The 19235-nt window shown below is 40.9% G+C and overlaps 1 protein-coding gene across 4 annotated transcripts in view; it reads left to right on the plus strand.

The window, feature by feature from the left end:
* The window catches only part of LOC148189804 (uncharacterized), a 111522-nt gene that overhangs the window by 64865 nt on the left and 27422 nt on the right, over positions 1-19235 (plus strand). For all 4 annotated transcript variants that reach the window (XM_088077126.1, XM_088077128.1, XM_088077124.1 and 1 more), the window contains one exon: positions 16428-16670. In XM_088077126.1, the coding sequence (XP_087933252.1) occupies positions 16440-16670 (231 nt within the window). In that variant the 5' untranslated portion in view covers positions 16428-16439. The remainder of the gene's footprint in view (positions 1-16427; positions 16671-19235) is intronic.

The following is a 19235-nucleotide window of genomic DNA, read 5'->3' on the forward strand; positions in this document are numbered from 1 at the left end:
TATACATTGTACTGTACACCATCTGTCCTTTTTGACCCCCACAGCAGAGAAGAAAAAACTTCCCAAAAACAAACTTTACTGGGAAAAAATTAATGTAAGAAAGGTCAGGAAGAGCAACCTAGGAGGGATCCCTCTTCCAGGTCAAACAGAGTCGTGCAATAGATTAACAACATAAAAAACATTATAGGCAACCTATATGACAGTTTGGTACACAGAATGTGAACATGTATGATGAAAATGGATGGATGCGAATGTCAAGGAGCTTTCACGTGTCAACAAACAGCTAGAGACTGATCCACATGACATCCTCTCCACCATGTGACCTGGAAAGGGGACAGATACAAACACAAAAACTGAAGAAAATCATTCATCCATAGAGAAGAATGAAGCAACTGCACAGTATGAAAGAAAGACAGAAGAGGAGAAGCTCTATCTCCTGGAGGAAGGAGATCCAGATCCAACATGTGAAACGAGCCATAAGAGAGAGAGAGAGAGAGAGGGGTCCCAGGACGGCTGATGGTTCAGCACAGAGAAGCCAGAGTTAAAAGAGAAAGACAGAAAGAGGCAGACAACAGTGTCTGTGAGAAATCCTTGCAGTTATTACCAATTGTTAACCCTGCCTCAGTGGTGGATCAATGTGAGAACAGCAAACACCCCCATTACAGCCTTTCCCTGTAGAAGAATTTTCAAATTACAAATCTCCAATTTCCCCCTGTAAATCATTTTGTCGTACTTCTGCTGTAACTGCTGTTGACAGAACAACAACAGAGCAATTATATCTAGTTGACTCTTGTTCTAGTTTGTGTGTCTTTGTGTGTGTGACTGTGTACACATATGTGTTTTATGGCCAGCCAGCCCCACCCTGGACTCCTGGAAGCCTTCGGGCCCCAGGCTTGTTTTGAGTCAGATGGTTTGTCAGTGAGCGGGAAGCCCTGATGCCACGGTGCTGTGTTTACTTTTCACTCAGCATATTAGATATGGCTTCACTCTACCCTGATGCTGGTATCAGCTGGGCATGTGTGTGTGCCTTTGTCTGCTTCTCAGCGTGCACATGGGCAAACGTCCTTGTGCTTGTGAGTGAGTGTGTGTATGTGTGTGTGTGTGTGTGTGTGTGTGTGTGTGTGTGTGTGTGTGTGTCCGTGTGCTGTTTTTCATGCCACCTCACAGCCAAGACTCACACACCACAGGCATAACACTTTGATGAATTTATCAGATGGGAATTTCATGCCAGCCCCCTGAATCCTCCTCCTCCGCACACTGTCAACATCACGTTCATATTTATACTGGTGTCTGGCACAGATACAGATCCAAGACTGTCGCTCGAGATTTATCGCTTTCACTACACCATGTAGTGCATAAACAAATATAAAGACAACAATCAGCAATATTGTCGGAAAGCAGAGATGGTCTTTTGAACAGAAGTCATACACTCTTGCTATATTTAAAAAAAAACATTTTAAGGCAATATCTCATGCAGGGCAGCAGTACAATGAGGCTGAATTCCTAGAGAACCAAGATTACTCAAACAACTGCAGAGCAAGAATTTCAGAGGTATGTGTGTTTTCTGAAGGTAGCAAAGACGGCCTGAGAAATTTTTCATAGAATTTTTCCAGTTATGCTTTTGAAGTATACAGGCTAGTTGAAAACTGTGTATATGAGAGTTAATTAACTGTACTGATACACTTTGGTTTCCTGTTTTACAGTTAATGTTGCTAATTATCTAATGTGGACAGACTAACACCAGTGCAGTTAACGTTTTGAGTTCCACAAAATACTGTCTTTATGTGCTATGTGTCTATACATTAGGCAATGCGTTGAACAAGCCTTTTAAAATTTAGGGGAGACTCATGGGTACCCATAGAACCTATTTACAATCAGATGTCTTGAGGTGGGACTTCAAGTTTTCACCTTTGAAAATGGCCATACCAGTTGTTACCTTGCCAAAATTAAGCATAACTTTGGAGCACTATTGAGCCCTCTTCCTGACATTGTTGGTACTAATCGATGCCTTATGCTGTGTTCACACTTTGAGCCTCATAGCAAAAGGCTGCAATTCATTTTCAATGAAAGCTGTTGATATGAAGCTACAATCTGACTCCCGACGCTTGTTGCTGCTGAAGGGCGTGACGCGCTGCAAATCAAAATTGAGCTGACTGCAATCTTTCTGTGTTTTGCGGTGCCCACTGGCAGTGGTGGATAAAGTACCTAAAAGCCATACTTGAGTAAAAGTAAAGATTTCTTAGCAGAAAATGACTTTGGTAGAAGTTAAAGCCACAATAGAATAGAATATATATCAAATATTACTTCAGTAAAAGTCTTAAAGTATCCGATATATTTACTGTGTTTAAGTATCTAAAGAAGTTGTATGTTATTAAATGAAAAGTACGAGTAAATGCTGTTTATACGAAAAGGCAGCGGTCAGAATTTTGAGAAAGGTAAAAGTAACAAGAACAATATTCAGTTTTTCCTTTCCATCATTTCCTTCATTTTTCCATCTATCCCATCCTTCACTATTTTGTAGGCGGTAACTAGCTTGGGGGAAATGTAATCGAGTAAAGGTAAACATTTTATTCAGGGAATGTAGTGGACTAGCAGTAAAAGTACATAGAAATCTATATCTCTATAACTATAAGAAAACAAACAAACAAATAAAAAAAACTATAATGAAGTATCATTACTTCATTACATTACACCACTGCAAGCGGTCATGGGTTGAAGAAATGTGAGGTTAAAATTGGACTCGGACATTCACCAAAAGCATAAATATGTTTATTTATTTAATATGTTTATTGTTATGACCAAATATAAACTTTAGATGACATTCAGTCAGGTTGCTTTTTGTGACAAGTAGCAGACAGACACAAGCCAATGATGACGTAATGACGTTAAGGAGCACTTCAACGGCAACTCAGTGATATTGCAGCTGGTCAAGCAGTTTCTGAGTCTTATGTAGTGTGAATGCAGCAAAAACCTTTACGCTGCCTTAAAAAATGAGCTTGCCACAGCCTCTTCAAAATCAACATGGTCTCCACTGATTTCGCCCATTATTTTTATTTAATCCCCCCCCCCCCCTACCACTCCCCCTCCCCTCTTGGATGCACCACTGGAAGGCAGAGGGTCTGCTTGCCTGGTGTTGCGATAAAAACAAGTGATCAAGACCTGAAATTAATAATGTGGTATGCAGGTTATTGCTGCAGCTGGGGCAGGGTTGAAGATGAAGGCAGGTTACAGAGGTTAAGTCCAGGCCAAGGTTAGCAGCAGGAGGCCTGATGGGTGAGTATGAGATGTGGTTAGGGGATGAGACGGGTCTAGGGGCAAGCAGAGGGTGTTCTGGGAGTTTTTTTTCTATAATGACAGGGTGCTGGGCAGCTGGATCCTGTTTTCCAGTGCGATCGGGGAGCGTAGCAGGGCATGGACAGCTCCGTCTGTGGGCCCTGTGTTCATTAGTGGAGCAGCACTGCTGCACTGGGGGTGATTCACAAGCATATCAAGTTAAAAAGAAATGCCTGGCCACAGAGGGATTTTCCTGCTGGGCCAGAGACTGTGTGTGTGTGTGTGAGGGGGTGGTGGTAGAAGAGCGAAGTGGGATGGGATCAAGGGGATGGAATTAGTAAACTTCAATCGGAAAACTTCCCCGCATCCGAGGAGACGCTTAAAAGTCATCCCCAATCAGACTTTCCTGAACATCCACAGTGCTCCTGTTCTTGGTCTGCTCCATAAAACGTGCTGAGACATTTTTGGGGTTTGCCCTAAATTCACTGATGTGTTTGGGGGGTATTATTTTTATCTGGCCTGCTCATCTTTTGATTATTTGGAGACCTGGGTCCTGTGCTTGTGTGTGTTTGTCAGTGTTTTTCCCCTGACGCTGCACCGTGCCGCCGCTGGTCCAGGCACAGTGCCAGTCGATCAGGTTTCACTCTGCTTGTGTTTGCTTCTCTGACTGGTTTGGCAGAAACCAATAAACACCACACTCCCACCCACCCTTATACCTCCTTCTCCGTCTCACACAAAAAAAGACCATTCTAACTTTGCCAAAAAACACAAGGCTCTATGGATTAATTTGATTTTTCTTTCCTCCAGTTCTTTCCCCTTTTTCTTGAAATTCCTTGCATACTTGGAAGCAGGCAGTGTGCAACTTAACAATTAAAGCTCAAACACCAGGCAGAGTAAGATTGAGCTGCTCCGTATATCACCGTAACTAGATCTATTTTGCTGTGATGCCACCGAGCCTCAGCGGTCCATTTGTCTTCTGTGAGACCGCAGGGTGACTTTGGGGTGGTCGTTTGGTGTTTCAGCCCAGGCCACCTTCCGCTGAATGTTTGAATCTGGACATATCTGGATTGAATTGGTGCCTCCACCTCCTTTTGTTTCATGTGGTTTGTAACTGCAGCAAAGCACATGTGGTTTATATTGTTCTGCTCACAGTTTGACCCCCATCACACCCATTATCACAATCAAAATTGCTTTAATCGCCAAGTACAATAAATAGGGTGGAATTTGTTCAGATGACATACCAACATGTTATCTAATAATTCAGTGACACATGGTGCTAGTTTTACACAAAGATATGCAGTATTTCAGTATGCCTGCAGTGTCAGGCTCAGCATCAGAAAGAGGGGCCAGTAATCTGTGGTTGTCCTGAGTTGGTGTTTTGACTTGTGTACTTATTTGATCAAAATAACAAACAAGATGTGAAATTTTAGCCTTATTAAATTTATTCGCCATGATAATGCATCCTACGTTTAGTGTCCCTCAGTGGAAGGGAATTTTGGCATCCAACTGATCATTTTTATTCTGTTACACTTCTTAATGTCTTCACGTCTGACAGAGACTGACATTGTTGGCTGTATATACTATAAATGTTACATACTGTAATTTGAGCATTCTCTAGGTAATTCAGTGACTCTATATGCTACATATGTGCTGATGTTACAATTTTTTGGGGGGGATTTTGACAGTCCGGCCATTTGCCATTACTGGACTCTTTTAAGAGCAGCACTGAGGCTACATCCATTCTAATATGTTTTTACGTTTTACATTTACTCCTAGCATCCACACTACTCTGACATTTTGGAACTCCTAAAATGTTGAACACAGCTGACCCTGTTTTAGTTTACAAAATTCCAGTGATGCGTTTTAGTCTGGACAGGCAGAGACACTCACATTTGCTTCTCGACTGGGTCTTATCAGTCACAATGTGTAAAGCCAAAATGACTCAGCAGATGTTAAAATAACGTACGTGGAAGTTAATGTCTCGTGTGAATCAGTGCTAGTTAAGTAGGTTCATGTTTCTGAGTGGAATACAAACTTAACAGCACAATGTGTGTAAAGAAACTGCTTTAAATTGGTTAAATCACTACAGGTACAACTCTGTGTGGGCTTGCTGAAAAAGACATCTTCTGTCAATTTGTAGGCTATACAGTATTATGTATTCCAGTCAGCTGCGCACTGAAGTTGGCAGTACGTTTCCTAACAACACAGGCCCTCAAAATCCGTTTACCCCTGCCACGGGAAACAACCTGATGCTGAGACACAGTTTCCACAAATAAAGATTAAGGTTTCATCCTCTTTTGAAAAATGGCACAATAGTTGCAGTGTTACTACAGCTTACATTTACAAAAACTCAGAATTCAAATGTCTCTTTCACCCATTTAGTGCATTAGAGACACAGAACTGATGTTTGTTCTGCAGCAGTTTGGTTTATCTTTCTATTAAACATTATGAACACATAATTAACAGTCTTACAGCCTCCTTAGCTTTACCAGAAAAGATTTCTATCGTACAGATCATAAATTATCACCCTTTCTACCTCTTCATACTCACTTTTTTGTATCAAAAGTATGTATTTCAAGAGGCTCAGGCCTATATCTGCCATGTGAAAAACCACATGCCCTTACATCTGTTAAGATGTGAGTGGAGTTCTTTTCTTTTTCCTGTGCAAGAGGTTTTATCTCACTCTCTATCTCTACTGACAATACGCCACCATGCCTCCATAATGGCGTACTTGCCTAAGACGTCAGTGTTTTGAGAATACACAGTTAGGTCCTGTGAAGTGTGCACGTATACCATACGTGCAAAGATACAAACCGACCACGCATGGAGACACACATTTAGTCTAAATAAAATGGAACCGTACCAGTTGGACTAGTTGCTGTCTGCAAAGTCCAACACAAAGAGCCTGTCACATGAAGACAGCATAAAGGGACATAGATCTTCTAGAGTCTGTTACGGTTGCTTTATTTGACAACATGCAAACTATGTTTATCTTACTCCCATGCAGTTATGCCTGGCATTTGCACAAGCATTATGCCGAGTTTTCAAATCCAAGAAACCACAAGAGAAAAATGCAACTGTCTAGACTAATTCACTAATGGTTCTCTGATGTGATTATATTGTCATAATGGACATGAAATACTGTCATTTTTTTTCTTGGATAAATAATCCTCATTAATGAATTTTCTGGTGATTATTTAATGGCCATGGTAAGTTGACCTCCTCTCAGCTCCTCTCTGAAATGCACTCAAAGCATATCACCCTTCCCTCTTCAACTCAAAAAGCCCCATAAATCACTTTCCTGTAAACAGTAGTGACACACAGCCTGATGTGTACTTCGATATATATTTTGGAGACCACAAGGCCTGAAATCTGAGCTCGCTTGTGTTTGGGAGACAAACTGTAGTGAGACGTCGGGCTCACATGTGCTTTGGGTGCTGGCTCCTTTCTCTGTGTGTATGTATGAGTGTGTGGTTTGTGTTGCTCGTGGAGCTATAAGTACATGTTGTGCACAGATGGCATCGAGCTAATTTGTTCTTATTGTTACAAATTATGTTGTCGTACTTAAGCGTGGTAATGCTACCAGTAACAATAACAGAGCTCCAGAGCGGGCTGTGGCTGGAGCAGCTGCGTGACGCCACTGCAGGCGCGGCTGGCTGTGGATTGTTACTCAGATTGTTACTGAGTGGAAATGGTTCTTGGTGTAAACACATATTGGCAGAACATATGGCGTGGGCCTGCAGACAAACCTACAAGAATTGCAGTTAAATAACATTCACCTGATAGCACAAAAAAAACTTTGAGTTATTATTATTGACAATAAACACCCATTCTGAATTTCAGATGTGGGAGATGCTTTTATCCAGACAAAGAGTACAGCTGCAGCATTAGATAACCCTGCTAACTTCACAGCAATTGATGATAAGTTTTGGCTCACAGATCTGTCCTCAATTTTAAGTCCATCTAACTGATAAAACATGAGGATTTCCAGCTCATGCTTCACCTGTCTGCATGCATGACACAATTTAAACTTTTTTTTTTATAACTGCTGATTTATTAAATCAGGGATCTAGAGATCTGCTCAGTGACACATGACAACAAATTTAGCAGCAGATTTTGTAATATAAAGTGGAGGGAAAAAAACAACTTAAGGCATTCATTTGATTGATATGGATGAAGTACAGTGTGTCACTGACATATCAATCATCCTCAGTCTAGATGATTAACATTGAACACATAATTCAAGGTGTGCTGCTGAGTGTATTTATAACAGGCACTTTTCTAACGTAGGTTAAGAATACAGTCGGACACAGAAAGACAGAGTTATCATGCATTGAGTGACAGACCTGTCATTATAGGGGTCAGCAAATTCTGATTTTATACTTCTGTGTACTGTATACATTAAAGCAAGTACAAATAAAAAGACACGTCATCCAGCTCTGCTGTTTCATTTGCTCTTGCTGTAGAGCTACAGGAACGCATGCGAATCAGTTTGAAGTTTCATTTCTGCAATCCTGTCGCCAGATACCACTAAATCCTACACACTGCACCTTTAAGTGCATCAGTGAACATACTGTGTAACCTGTTCTTCATGCACTGGTCCATGACTGTTTGGCATGTATGCCACCTGGCAAAATGGCTAGTAAGAGTGACTATGTAACACTGCCAATTTTTTATTGCATTTGTGGGTGCTTTCGTCAGGCCCTAAAGCCCTAATCATTGGTGTTAGGGTAGTTAGGATGAGGGTTCACTGGTGAACAGCAGAGGGGCTTCTCCATGCTCTCACAAGGGTCATTTGTACCCTGTGGAATTTTAGCAGCATTATGAAGCAATGTTTTCATTAGCGTGTCCCTTTTTTGTTTTGTTCTCATGCACAGGAACAAGCACACTGGTAACATTCCTGCAAATGGTTTCATTCTATTTGATTATTCAACAGTTGGTTCTAATGCACCAAGAAACACAGAAATGCGCCAGCAAAGTCAGTGAAAAAGGAGAGTAAGGAGTAAGTCTGAAACTTGTGATAACTTGTCATAGGGTATAAAGTCTGGAGCTGCTCCATAGACAATAAATGGAAGCCTGATTTTGCTGACCCACAAAATGACTGTTTTTACTTTTTTATACCCAACTGAGCTTTACTCTCTTGTAGTGTTCTTAGTGTCGTCGAGAACATTTATTTTCCAAATTCTTTGTCTGTGGAGCAGCTCCAGACTTCATAGCCTATGACTTAACAAATTTGAATGTAAGTGCTCTGGGTTTTGGATTTGGGAGAGATTTTTTCACTTTTAGTAATATTTTTGGACTGTATTAGGCTATAGAAATAAAATGTATGAATTTTGAAAATTCGTGAAGTTTCTCTTTAAGAATCTTTCATTCTGTCCCAAATATGAGCCCTTAGTCATACCTGTGTGTGTGCATGTGTGTGTGTGTGTGTGTGTGTGTGTGTGTGTGTGTGTGTGTGTGTGAGCAAGCGAGTCAGAGAGAGATGAACACCAGCAGAGGCTTGTCATCAGGTGCTAGCTGGGTCTGGGTCTGTGTCGCCCTCTCAACACTGGTTGACAACTGGCAACCGGGCTCCTGAAACCCAGGAGAAGTGTTGAAAATGTCTCTGATTACAACCCATTATTAATTGTTAGAGCAACAAGTAGAGACCACAGCGATCATTTTTCGGAACTTTTTTTTTTGCAGCGAACAAACCCAACTTTGGCCTTCTGTTATCTCCCTAATCCTATCTCATCCCTTTCCTGTCTGCATTGGCTCAACATTGTAGCTCTGAGCTTGACCCAAAATGGCAGAGAGGGTAGAAGACGGGAGGAAGGAGGGATAAGTGGAGATTGAATAAGGGGCTGGGGACAGATTTAGGGGCCCAACTGGCGGTGGCCATGAGGGAGTTCCCCATGGATCAGTCTCGGGCCCAGGTGCAGGGTCTTAATGAAGATGGTGGAGTTAGAGAGAGGGGAAAACACTTTGAATACCCCTACCCCGTCCCCATGTGAAGTTTCAGTCAACACTGTGGCCCTCTTTGACCCTGGATTAGTTTCCTCTTCCAGTTTTAGAAGCAGGATGCTGACTTCCCCACTACCTGTACACCAAGAGATAGCCCTGATTCCCTGGGGACAGATATTGTGGTCTCGCCCGCTGTCTGGACTGAAGCCAGCTTGGACATCTCACAACAGTGAAGGTGTCCATCTGGCAGGGCAGACAGGGAGCTTTGTCGTCTGTCCTGACCTATCCATCCTGTCCTTTGTAATACAGTATGTTCTACATGCTACGTTGCATATTGTTTGTCTTTCATGCTTTTATGTGCAATTTTTTAAAGAGCTTTTGTTATTGTACTTTTACAAAAAACATTCATGGATCATCTCCATCACAGATGTGGCTTAGTTTATTTCTCTCATACATTATAAATGTCCTTTCTTTTCTAAATGACTGAGTGAATTCTGCCCCTTTTTCCAAATGCAAAATCCAAAACAATCAGACAAAAGCATTAATCCTTTAAAATTTAATGTCAGCAAGGTTTGCATGTTTGTTCTTTGCACATGTTGCATCTGTCTACTTTGTGTGTTGCTTTGTGTGTATCTGACTTTACAATTGACCTGGGCAAATTTGCCTCATGTCTTTTAAAAACATGGAAAGATGGCAATTTCACAATAAGTGACCCAAAAATTAACAAGAAAGTTGTAAAAAGTTAACAAAATTAACAAAAATTAAAATTAGATTAACAAAAGAAAAAGAAAGAAAAGTAAAAGAACAAAAACAGGAAGTGACCTGAAAAAAAAGCTAAAATAAAATGATGATGATGATTAATATAATAATAGTTATAATAATAATAATGTAACCTGTTTTTTATTGGTATTTTTTTTGGAACATTTCATGCAAGTTGCTGATTGCCTTTTTCCCCATGTTATTTGAAACGTGAAAAAAGGTTGACTTTTTTTCAGAGGTTTAAATGCTTGTGCTTGGGAGTGTATTTTGAAGTGTGTAAGGAGCTCCTCATAAAAGGCTGCATTGACTTGAGGGCATTACCACTGTTTGTTCTAGATCGCTGCTTGTTTGTTTTGGGACCAAACGTGTGTTTGCGAGCTTGGTCAACGGCTGGCTGCACGTCTTCTACTAATTATGCTTGTGCTGTCGATGTGTAGATCTTCGCAGCATCCGCCTCCCTCAGATTTAGGGGAGATAAGTGTGGGTGTGTGTGGTAGGTGATTCTGGAAGTGGTGAAAGGGTGTTTGCAGGCTGAGAATGTGGCTGTGGTCGTGCACACTCCTTGTCTGCGGTTTTTCTCCATCTTTGTCACTCTCTTCTTGGGTCGTTTGTGCTGCCTGCCTGTGTTATCTGTCCTCATATCTTCACTGGCTTCCTAACACCTGTTGATAAAAGACATCCTCACCTGTCAGCAGCAGCCACCCAGCCACTCGTGAGCCTGATCCTTAGAAGAGCCGAAAACACTGAATGTGTCTTTCTCTCTCTTTGTAGCTGTTCTCCTCTTCATCACACATCCTCACCTTTTGCACATCATCTCTATTTGCTATACTATAGTATATAAACACAAACAAACCCTAAACCTTTTATAATAATTTTGATGGAGACATAGATCCTTTTATTAAATGCTGTGAGAGAACACAGCTCTAATGTAGCGTTGTGAAGTAAATTTCTCAGATGATGTCAAAGAGGTTATCTCAGCCTGGTTCGAGAGACAAAGATGCATTTTTAACATAAAACCTCTGACCAAAACATTGAGCTTGGAGTCTGAAAGATGTAGGCATTTGACAGGAAGGGAAGGCCTAACAAAAAGATGCCATTGAGCTGCATTATGGGAAACCAGACTATTTGAAACTTAACCCTTTCTAGGGATAAAATGTCAGGATATCTTAGTTTCTGCTGTGCTGATTTTCAGTGTTAAGGCCTTTGCACACCAGACGTGCTTTTTAAAAGTCACTGCAATTGAAATTATGTCAACTGATTGCAGTGAAAGGGGTGTTTGTTTTGAGTCTCAGCCCACAAAAAAAGTCCAGGAGGGACTAAATCATTCATAGCGGGGGAGATGTTTTTATGCCTTCTTTTAAGCTTTATTTTATCCATCCCTCCCTGTTTCTCTCTTTGTTTTTATCCCCTCTTTCCTCCCTTTGTACGGCTCCTTCCTTTTAAAAACAAATGCAGCAGAGCATTAAAAAGAAAATGAGACCTCAAAAACGTCATAAGATCTGAGGTTGCCTTTTGTTAAGTTAGAGTGCTGCTAGAGCTGTGTGTGTGTGTAGGTAAATCTTTGTGTGTGTGTGTGTGTGTGTGTGTGTGTGTGTGTGTGTGTGTGTGTGTGTGTGTGTGTGCGTGTTTGTGTGTGTGTGTGTGTTCCAGACGATGGTGTGTTAAAGATGTGTGTGTCACTAAGGTGAATGGAGGAGGCAGGGTGCTAACAGCTGGAGACAGGTTCCAAGGCAGTGAGGCTGCAATTGGTGTTAATAGATGCCTTCCTAAAAAGCAGATCACTATACACATTAAAACACACCCCCAGCCTATGCTCATTCATCTTCTTCTCTGCAAGATGTGTTCAAGGGTGTGTTTATGTGTCAACCACAAATTGATTAAACTTGCATTCTAGCCGGCGTAAGGTGAGGCTTTGGAGCAACAGGCGTGCAGTCTATGTTCAGCTCTGACACTTGGGAAAAACAGAGATGAAGCTTGGAAAAAGAATAAGGAAATCACAATCAGTTCTTTTTTTAAGTGTAGAGCTGCGCAAGATGGCAAGAACCATCTATGATTTTTATTTTGTTCTACTGCACCACTTAATTTCAGCATTAAGAAACCAACTCTATCCCATTGCCTTTGTGTTATGCATTTTTAACCTTGCTAGCAGCTGGAATCTAGAGCTGGCAGGGTTGTTGGTTCACCACTTTGATCCAGCTTTGATCACCAACTTGACAAATGTCTCAACAGTCGGATGGACTATCATAAAATTTGGTGCATTTGGACCTTATCTGTCCCTTTTTAAAATAAATTTTGACAGTCTCAACCAGCACAGTCTTCAGGTCAAAATGTTAATTTCTGAATAGACCTACTTTGTTTATGAAAAGATATTTACAAAACTACTGACATTCCTATCAGCCTCAGCTGTACGTTGTGTTTGGTGCTAATTATCAAATGTTAACATGCTTCACTTAGATGGTGAACATAATTATTCTGCTAAACACCAGCAAGTTAGCACTGTCACTATGAGAATGTTAGCAAACTTACATTAGTGTTCAGTGGCAGAGTTGCCAGCTTGTTTTAAGAAACCTAATAAAAGTAGGTTGTATACATGGGCAGATAAATGCAAAATAGTGACTGTGTCTAATTTTCTTTTTGTTTACTTCAACTAAAAGAAGATAAAATAAGACCAGTTAAGATGAGAACTTCATTCCTTAAACTAAATGTGTTACAGCAAAGTGGCAACCTCTGGGCTGTAAAACGAAGCCAAAATAACTCCAGTTCCTCTAAAGACCACTTGAGGCTGGTTCCAGAAGCCAGTCATTCTCCAAAGACCGCTGTGTTAAAGTGCCAGACTTTACAGCAGAAGTAAATATGTTTAAGTCTGGTACAAAAATTGTTTTGGTTCTTCTGGCTAATTTACCCAATCATGGCAACCGTATAGGGATGGAATTTTTATATGACTCACCCGTTTAGATTTTATTAAGGCTTAAAGTTAGGCATAATTAAGTGTGAGCTGCTATTTGATACAGGCTGTCTGCAGATGGTGTGCGTGGCTTTTTAGTCAGATCCACCCCTCGCTCTTCTGCAGCTTGCCTCTAGCTGCAAAAAGCCAAGATGTGATGGCCAAAATGCCAAAATCAAGGTTTTCAAATGGGAGTCCACAAATCCCATCGTAATGACATCATGTTAGCGACGTCCATTATTTTTACAGTCTATGGTTACAGCAGCACAGAAACAGACCAGACCAAAGGTGCAACTTTGCAAATGTGATAACAAGTAGATAAATACAATAAATCAAATTAACAAATCTATATATCACTACTACACCACAGGCAAAAGATCTGAATAGTGGCCTAGTGTAGTATCATGCTGCCGTACTGTGTATCAGTGTTGTGTCCCACCGGCCTCCTCTTCTGTAGTTCTGGTTAGGCACAGTCAGGATAACCTACAGCGTAGACCTGTACAGCTGACACCCAGCAGCCTCTGGGAGTTGACAAATGGAAAAAGCCCTGAAGATGAATGAAGCACAATTACCCGAGGTAACAAATGTTCCTAATGATTTATGCGCGGCTCGGGTTGCTTTATTTTCGCCTGGGTACAATTCTCCAGGAGGACAGTGGTGGTGGTGCAAACCCCAGGGCTGCTCTGTGCTGATGCTCAGACAGTGAGCTGCAGACAATGACTAATGGGCTATGTGAGACCACCGCCATTGATATTTACCTCATTTCTCCTGGCCTGAGCACTGTCTCAACAACGTCAGAGCAAGCCATCATTCTTTGGGTTTTTTGTTTCTTTTTCGAGACTAGGTATGGGTGATGCCAGGGGCCCCCTCGCTCGCTTCTCCTCAAGGCCCGCCCATCGGTGCCCCAGGGCAGAGGAGAGAGAGGGAGAAGGTGAGAAGGAGAGGGGAGAAGGTCAGACTGAATGCTTCAGGCATTGTGAAGAAACACACACTTCTCTGTGTTTTCACTTGTCTGCATGATGAACTATCATACTTACTACATGGCTGAAGAAAAAAAGGACACATGGTTCTTTACACTTCAGTGTAGGTGTGATGGAAATTAATTGCAGTCATAAAACATCTTCAGATATGGTTCAGCTGACTTCTTTTAACACCTGAGACCTGGGTTGACCTGAGGGCATTGCAAGTGTTGGTTTGAGATTTAGCACCCATTTTTTCTCTTATTACCCATGTGTATGTTACATTGTAGCTCACCTGAAAAGAGCATACTGGAATAACTATTACAATTTGGCCACTAATACTGCCAAAAACCTCTCTGTCACTGGACCGTGAGTGAAAAAAAAACTTTCCTCACTTTTTTAATTTGGAGATATTTGAAGATATTTGGAGTTAAATGCGTGAAGTGTCTTTCTCTTTTTGTCTCTTTCTTAAACACACACACAGTTTGTTGGCAACCAGGAATGGCAATCACCGGCCATGTGGAAGTTCTCACTGCCTCTTTTATATATGAGTTATTACCGCTTTGATATCTTGGCAAAGTGCATGTGAGAGTTATGAGATTTGAAACACTAGTTGAGCGCAGAGTATAAATCTATGATTGCAAACCTCTGGCCCAGGTGGGCTCTCTCATACCCCAGACACTGACTTAACTACCATTATGAAAAATAAAACCCACAGTCCATATTTACAGTGGAGCAGTCAACCTCTGCCTTTCTCTCACTCTCTCTCTCTCACTGGATAACAAATGGTCAGGCATAGATATTCATCAAGATCAGATTAATTGCGAAAGTAAAGTAAAGTCATTTTAAATAAGCTTTACAAATCCTGGGAAGGTCTTCACAGGAGGTACTAATTTGTCTTTTCAGTGAAATTAATCACCTAATTGAATAATGGCTCCACTGAGACGTGTCAACAGAGGTGTGGCAAAACTATATAACTGATTATTCAATTGAAACCATTAACCTAAGCAGCTGTTTTTATGATAAATCATGCAAGAAACCTAAACAAGCCAAGCTCTGCAGTTTACTTTTATTAAATATGACCTAATTGCAACCCTCCTATGATTTATGTATTGTTTGTTAATCATAAGAGGTAAGGATATATATTTAAACATGGATCAGGTTTCCCATGCAGTGTATATTGCTTAGTGCATCTTTTACTGTACAGTACTTCAGGTTAAAGGTGCTATGTGTAGTATTTTAATGTCAATGTATCAAAAACACATTAATTTGAGATGTACTGTGAGCAAACTAGACCTAAATATGTGGGCTGTAATAAAGATACTTGAAAAATGTGACTTGTTATATTACTTAACTTGAACAGAGATAAATCCATTTATTTATACAACTCTTAACTTTTCAAATCTTATCAGACCAGATTGATCAAATTCTGGTCATAAATCGAGTCATTCCATGAGAGATCTGACCCTCAAAAAATGTATCCACTAATTTGCAGAGGTCTCGTTTTCCATGTAAGTCTATTGCAAAATGTCTTTTGGGGCCCCATGGGTCGTCACATGGTGATGTAATTACACTTTTTGGCCACTACAGTAATTGAAATGAAAGCCTGGTGCACATCCTGGGGCCCTGGTCTGTCCTTTGAAATCAAAAAGACAAATTGTCCTCAAACTGAGAGAGCAAACAAGCTGAACCCCATGAGTTGCATTCTAAAGCACTGCACTACTTGTCACTGAAACAAAGGTATCAAAGCGCTGTAATGATGGCTTACTACTTCAGGTGGAAATCACTGCAATGCTTTTTTAGAGGATGGTGCTGTATTTCTGGTGCATTCAGAGTGCTTTTACCCAAAAAGAAGCTACAGTTTTAATATCACTTCACTCATATTTATTTACTCCACTGTATATGACCAGAGTAGGCAGAATATGTAGCATAAAGTGTCACTGTGAGAAATGTAGACTTAAATTTCAGAATACTGCATTTGCACAATTAGTAGTTTCATACCTTTACAACAATTACATCAGGTATTGTAGTTAAGTTAACATGCATGATATGTGATCCTTTATCAAGAGTAAATTGTAACTCATGCTTTATAGACCAAGCAGTTTGACATTTTCTTTGTCTTAGTTTGCTCTTTAGGTTATCCAAAGATATATGCTATTCTTTGCTAACTTTTTCGTTTCTTTTCTTTTTAACAAAAAAAAAGATCTGGCCAAGATGACAGGTAAAGTAATTAACACACCCTGTACCTATGTATTATTGTCTATCAATCCATCCAAGTGTCGCAAAGCACTTTTAGGGGGCCCAGTCATGACAGAGATAACCTGGGGCATTTCTCTTTGATATATGTCTTTACAAACACACATTGACACACACATACCTACACCCACAGACATATGTAATCATGAGTCTACAAAAAGTAGTCCCATATGCTCACATGCATCTACAGAAACATGTAAAATATTTCCAAAATATCATACAGATGCTTCTTACATACATGGTCCCACAAACATACTCACACACTATGTCACAGTGGTATGTTTCATTCACAGGGTCTGGGACTGATGGGAGGACATGGAAATGTGGGTCGAGCCGCACCGGCCCTTTCATCTGCGCCTCTGTTCATCCTCACTCCCCCTGCCATTCGTCTGGGGAAATGCCTGTCACAAATTCCTGCCCTGTATGTCAGAGACACCCGTTCCTCCGTGCAGCCCTGGGACGGCCTAAAAGACACGACCCAATGGTACACTCACTTTGTAGGAGCTACAGCTGACATCTGGACTGCAGAGACAAAGGTAAAACATGCACAGTGCACTGATACAGGCTGGGTAACGTGGCTCATTTCTCAGCATGCACCTAGTGCGCTGAGTGGAGGTTTCGAAACAGGTTTGGAAACTTTCTCTGCTGTCATAAAAGATATCAGATAACACAACAATCACAGTGGCAGCTATAAAAGGCTGCAGACATCTCAGCTTTCCTTTTGTTCCTACACAGGTTTTTATTGTTGTTTAAGGCGATCATATCAACATCTATTCAAAATGCTTGTAATGATTCTCATTTATGTCAGACATGTTTCCAACAAATCTCCCTCTTCCTATTTCCTCCTCTGCTTTCACTCATCTCCTCATTTCCCCTCTCGTTCCCCTTTCAGTTCTCTAATTTAATGGGACTTGAGCTGAGTGAAAGTTCGCTGTGACCTCTCTAACCACATGAAGCACTTCAAGCGCATGCAATTGCTGTCGCTGATGTCTGTAGGCCAGTTTGTGTTTGCATTCAAAAAGGAGAGTGGCCTTTGTTTAGGAGCATAGATAAATATTGACCATGCAGTGCCTAGAAAAGTTTGCCGTTTGACTTTGTAGGACACTTCAAGTGGAAATACCTGTCCTATCTCCTGTGCTAAAAGGACCTGTTATGCTTTCCCTTATTTTCTGTCATAAATATATATCATTTTATGATGACGGCCAAAGTTTTAAAATGCCAATGTAAACGTATGTGAAAGTAATCCCTGTAAACAAAAATCTCAGGCTTCAGACTGTTTGAGAGACACTGTGACAGCAGCTCATGATGATCATCTTTATATGGTTGTGTACTCCAGGTACTTCTTTGAAAGTTTTAACATTACTAACACTGCCACATCTAGCTACATGCTAACGTCTGAAAAAACTTGTGATCTGGATTGTCCATGTTAATTTCCTTTTGATCATATCCTGCAAAAACGATTTTGGTTTGGAAGCTTTTCAAAGTAGAAAGTGCCACTATACTCCATTATAGTCATTCCAAGGGTGTAAGTACGCAGCTACATGTAGCTACATGCTAATGTCAGGGAAGCTTGATTGCTGATGTTGTTAATTTTTCCACAATCTTGGATCATATTCCTGCTGGATAAACCTGGATGGTTTATAAGCCTTTGTTGGTGATTTTTTTAATGGTAGAAAGTGCAGCTATACTTAGCCGCAGTCATTTCCCATCTGCAATGACATTGCAGAGACACCGAGAGCGCAGATGCAGAAGATCTGTAAATACTGACCAATCACAGTAGACCTGTTTTTTTTTAAAGACACAGGCACTAAAATGGAGCGTCTCAGAAAGAGGGTTAATACAGGTGCTCCAGAACAGACAGTATGGGGAGAATAAACTGATTTTTGACTATGAACGCATGTAAAAATATTCTGTTAGAAACCCAAAAATATGTGTATGGACCTAAAAACGAGCATAAAAGATGCATTTTTAAAGATAATATGTGGTAGACATCAGGTAATCTGAAAGTACAGTTTATAGATTTTTTCTTACATGGGCTGAAAATAATACCAGTGTCTCCCTTGTTCAGTTTTTTGCACACCACCAGGAACACTCCTAGCTGAAAAACATCTCTTGCCCCAAGGGAAACTGTCTCAGTTCCTGTGCAAATAAATAACAGCACATGCAGTCAAGACAAAATAGCAATTATCCAGGGGAGAGAGAGAGCGAGGGAGAGAGAGAGAGAGAGAGAGAGAGAGAGAGAGAGAGAGAGGAGGCGAATGTAGTTTACGCACCAATATTTTCATCTCGCTCTGTCTTTACATGTTCCCTGCCTCTGTTTGTGTGGCACAGTTGGCGGTTTGCTCCTGCTGATGAACGCGCATGGATTTATGCTGTAAACTTCTCCATGCAGTTTGCTGTGTTTGCATAAATACTGTTTAACACTTTGATGATCATAAGGTCTTTATGGCTTGATCCCTCAGTGAGAGACTGCTATTATCCCAAAAAACAACAGGAGTTCATTTTGAGTTCTGTTGACACTAAAGTCTGAGCAGAAAACCGTGTCTGTGCGGTTGTTTCAGGCTCTGTCCTCCTGAGTAGTTCGGGGTACAAATGCAGGCATGTTTCTCTACAAATATGAGTCTGTGTATAAACTAAGTCTTAAGCCCGGCTGACAGCACAATTTGATTTTTGAAGATGCCTCGCATGATAGGCTCTCCACCCTGTTTTAAGTAATAAGAGATTACAGGTAATCCCCTGGTAATGGCAGGTTGGCATTCCACCACAACAGGAGTGTCTGAGGCACTGTGAGACATGTTGTTTTTGACCTAAAAGCCTCTTAATCCTTCCTCAACATATTAATTGGTTCATTGATCAGTGCAGAAAGGACCTTTCCTAACAACATTGGGGTGAAAAGGTTTGTTCTGTGTCGTCTGTGTTTTTTGTACATGAGAATGTTTGTGTGGGTATGTGTGTGGGTTTTCAAATGTTTGCACAGATGTGTGTCTACTTGTAGACACATACAGTATGTACATGCGTTCATGTACATGCCACAGTGGCTCATGGGTACTGTAGTTTTAATGGCAAATGGAAGACTGTTGATCAATTACACCCTTTTCATT

The sequence above is a fragment of the Plectropomus leopardus genome, chromosome 4 (genome assembly GCF_026936395.1).
Source record: "Plectropomus leopardus strain MGB_pleo_1.0 chromosome 4, ASM2693639v1, whole genome shotgun sequence".
In the NCBI taxonomy this organism is placed as follows: Eukaryota; Metazoa; Chordata; class Actinopteri; order Perciformes; family Serranidae; genus Plectropomus; species Plectropomus leopardus.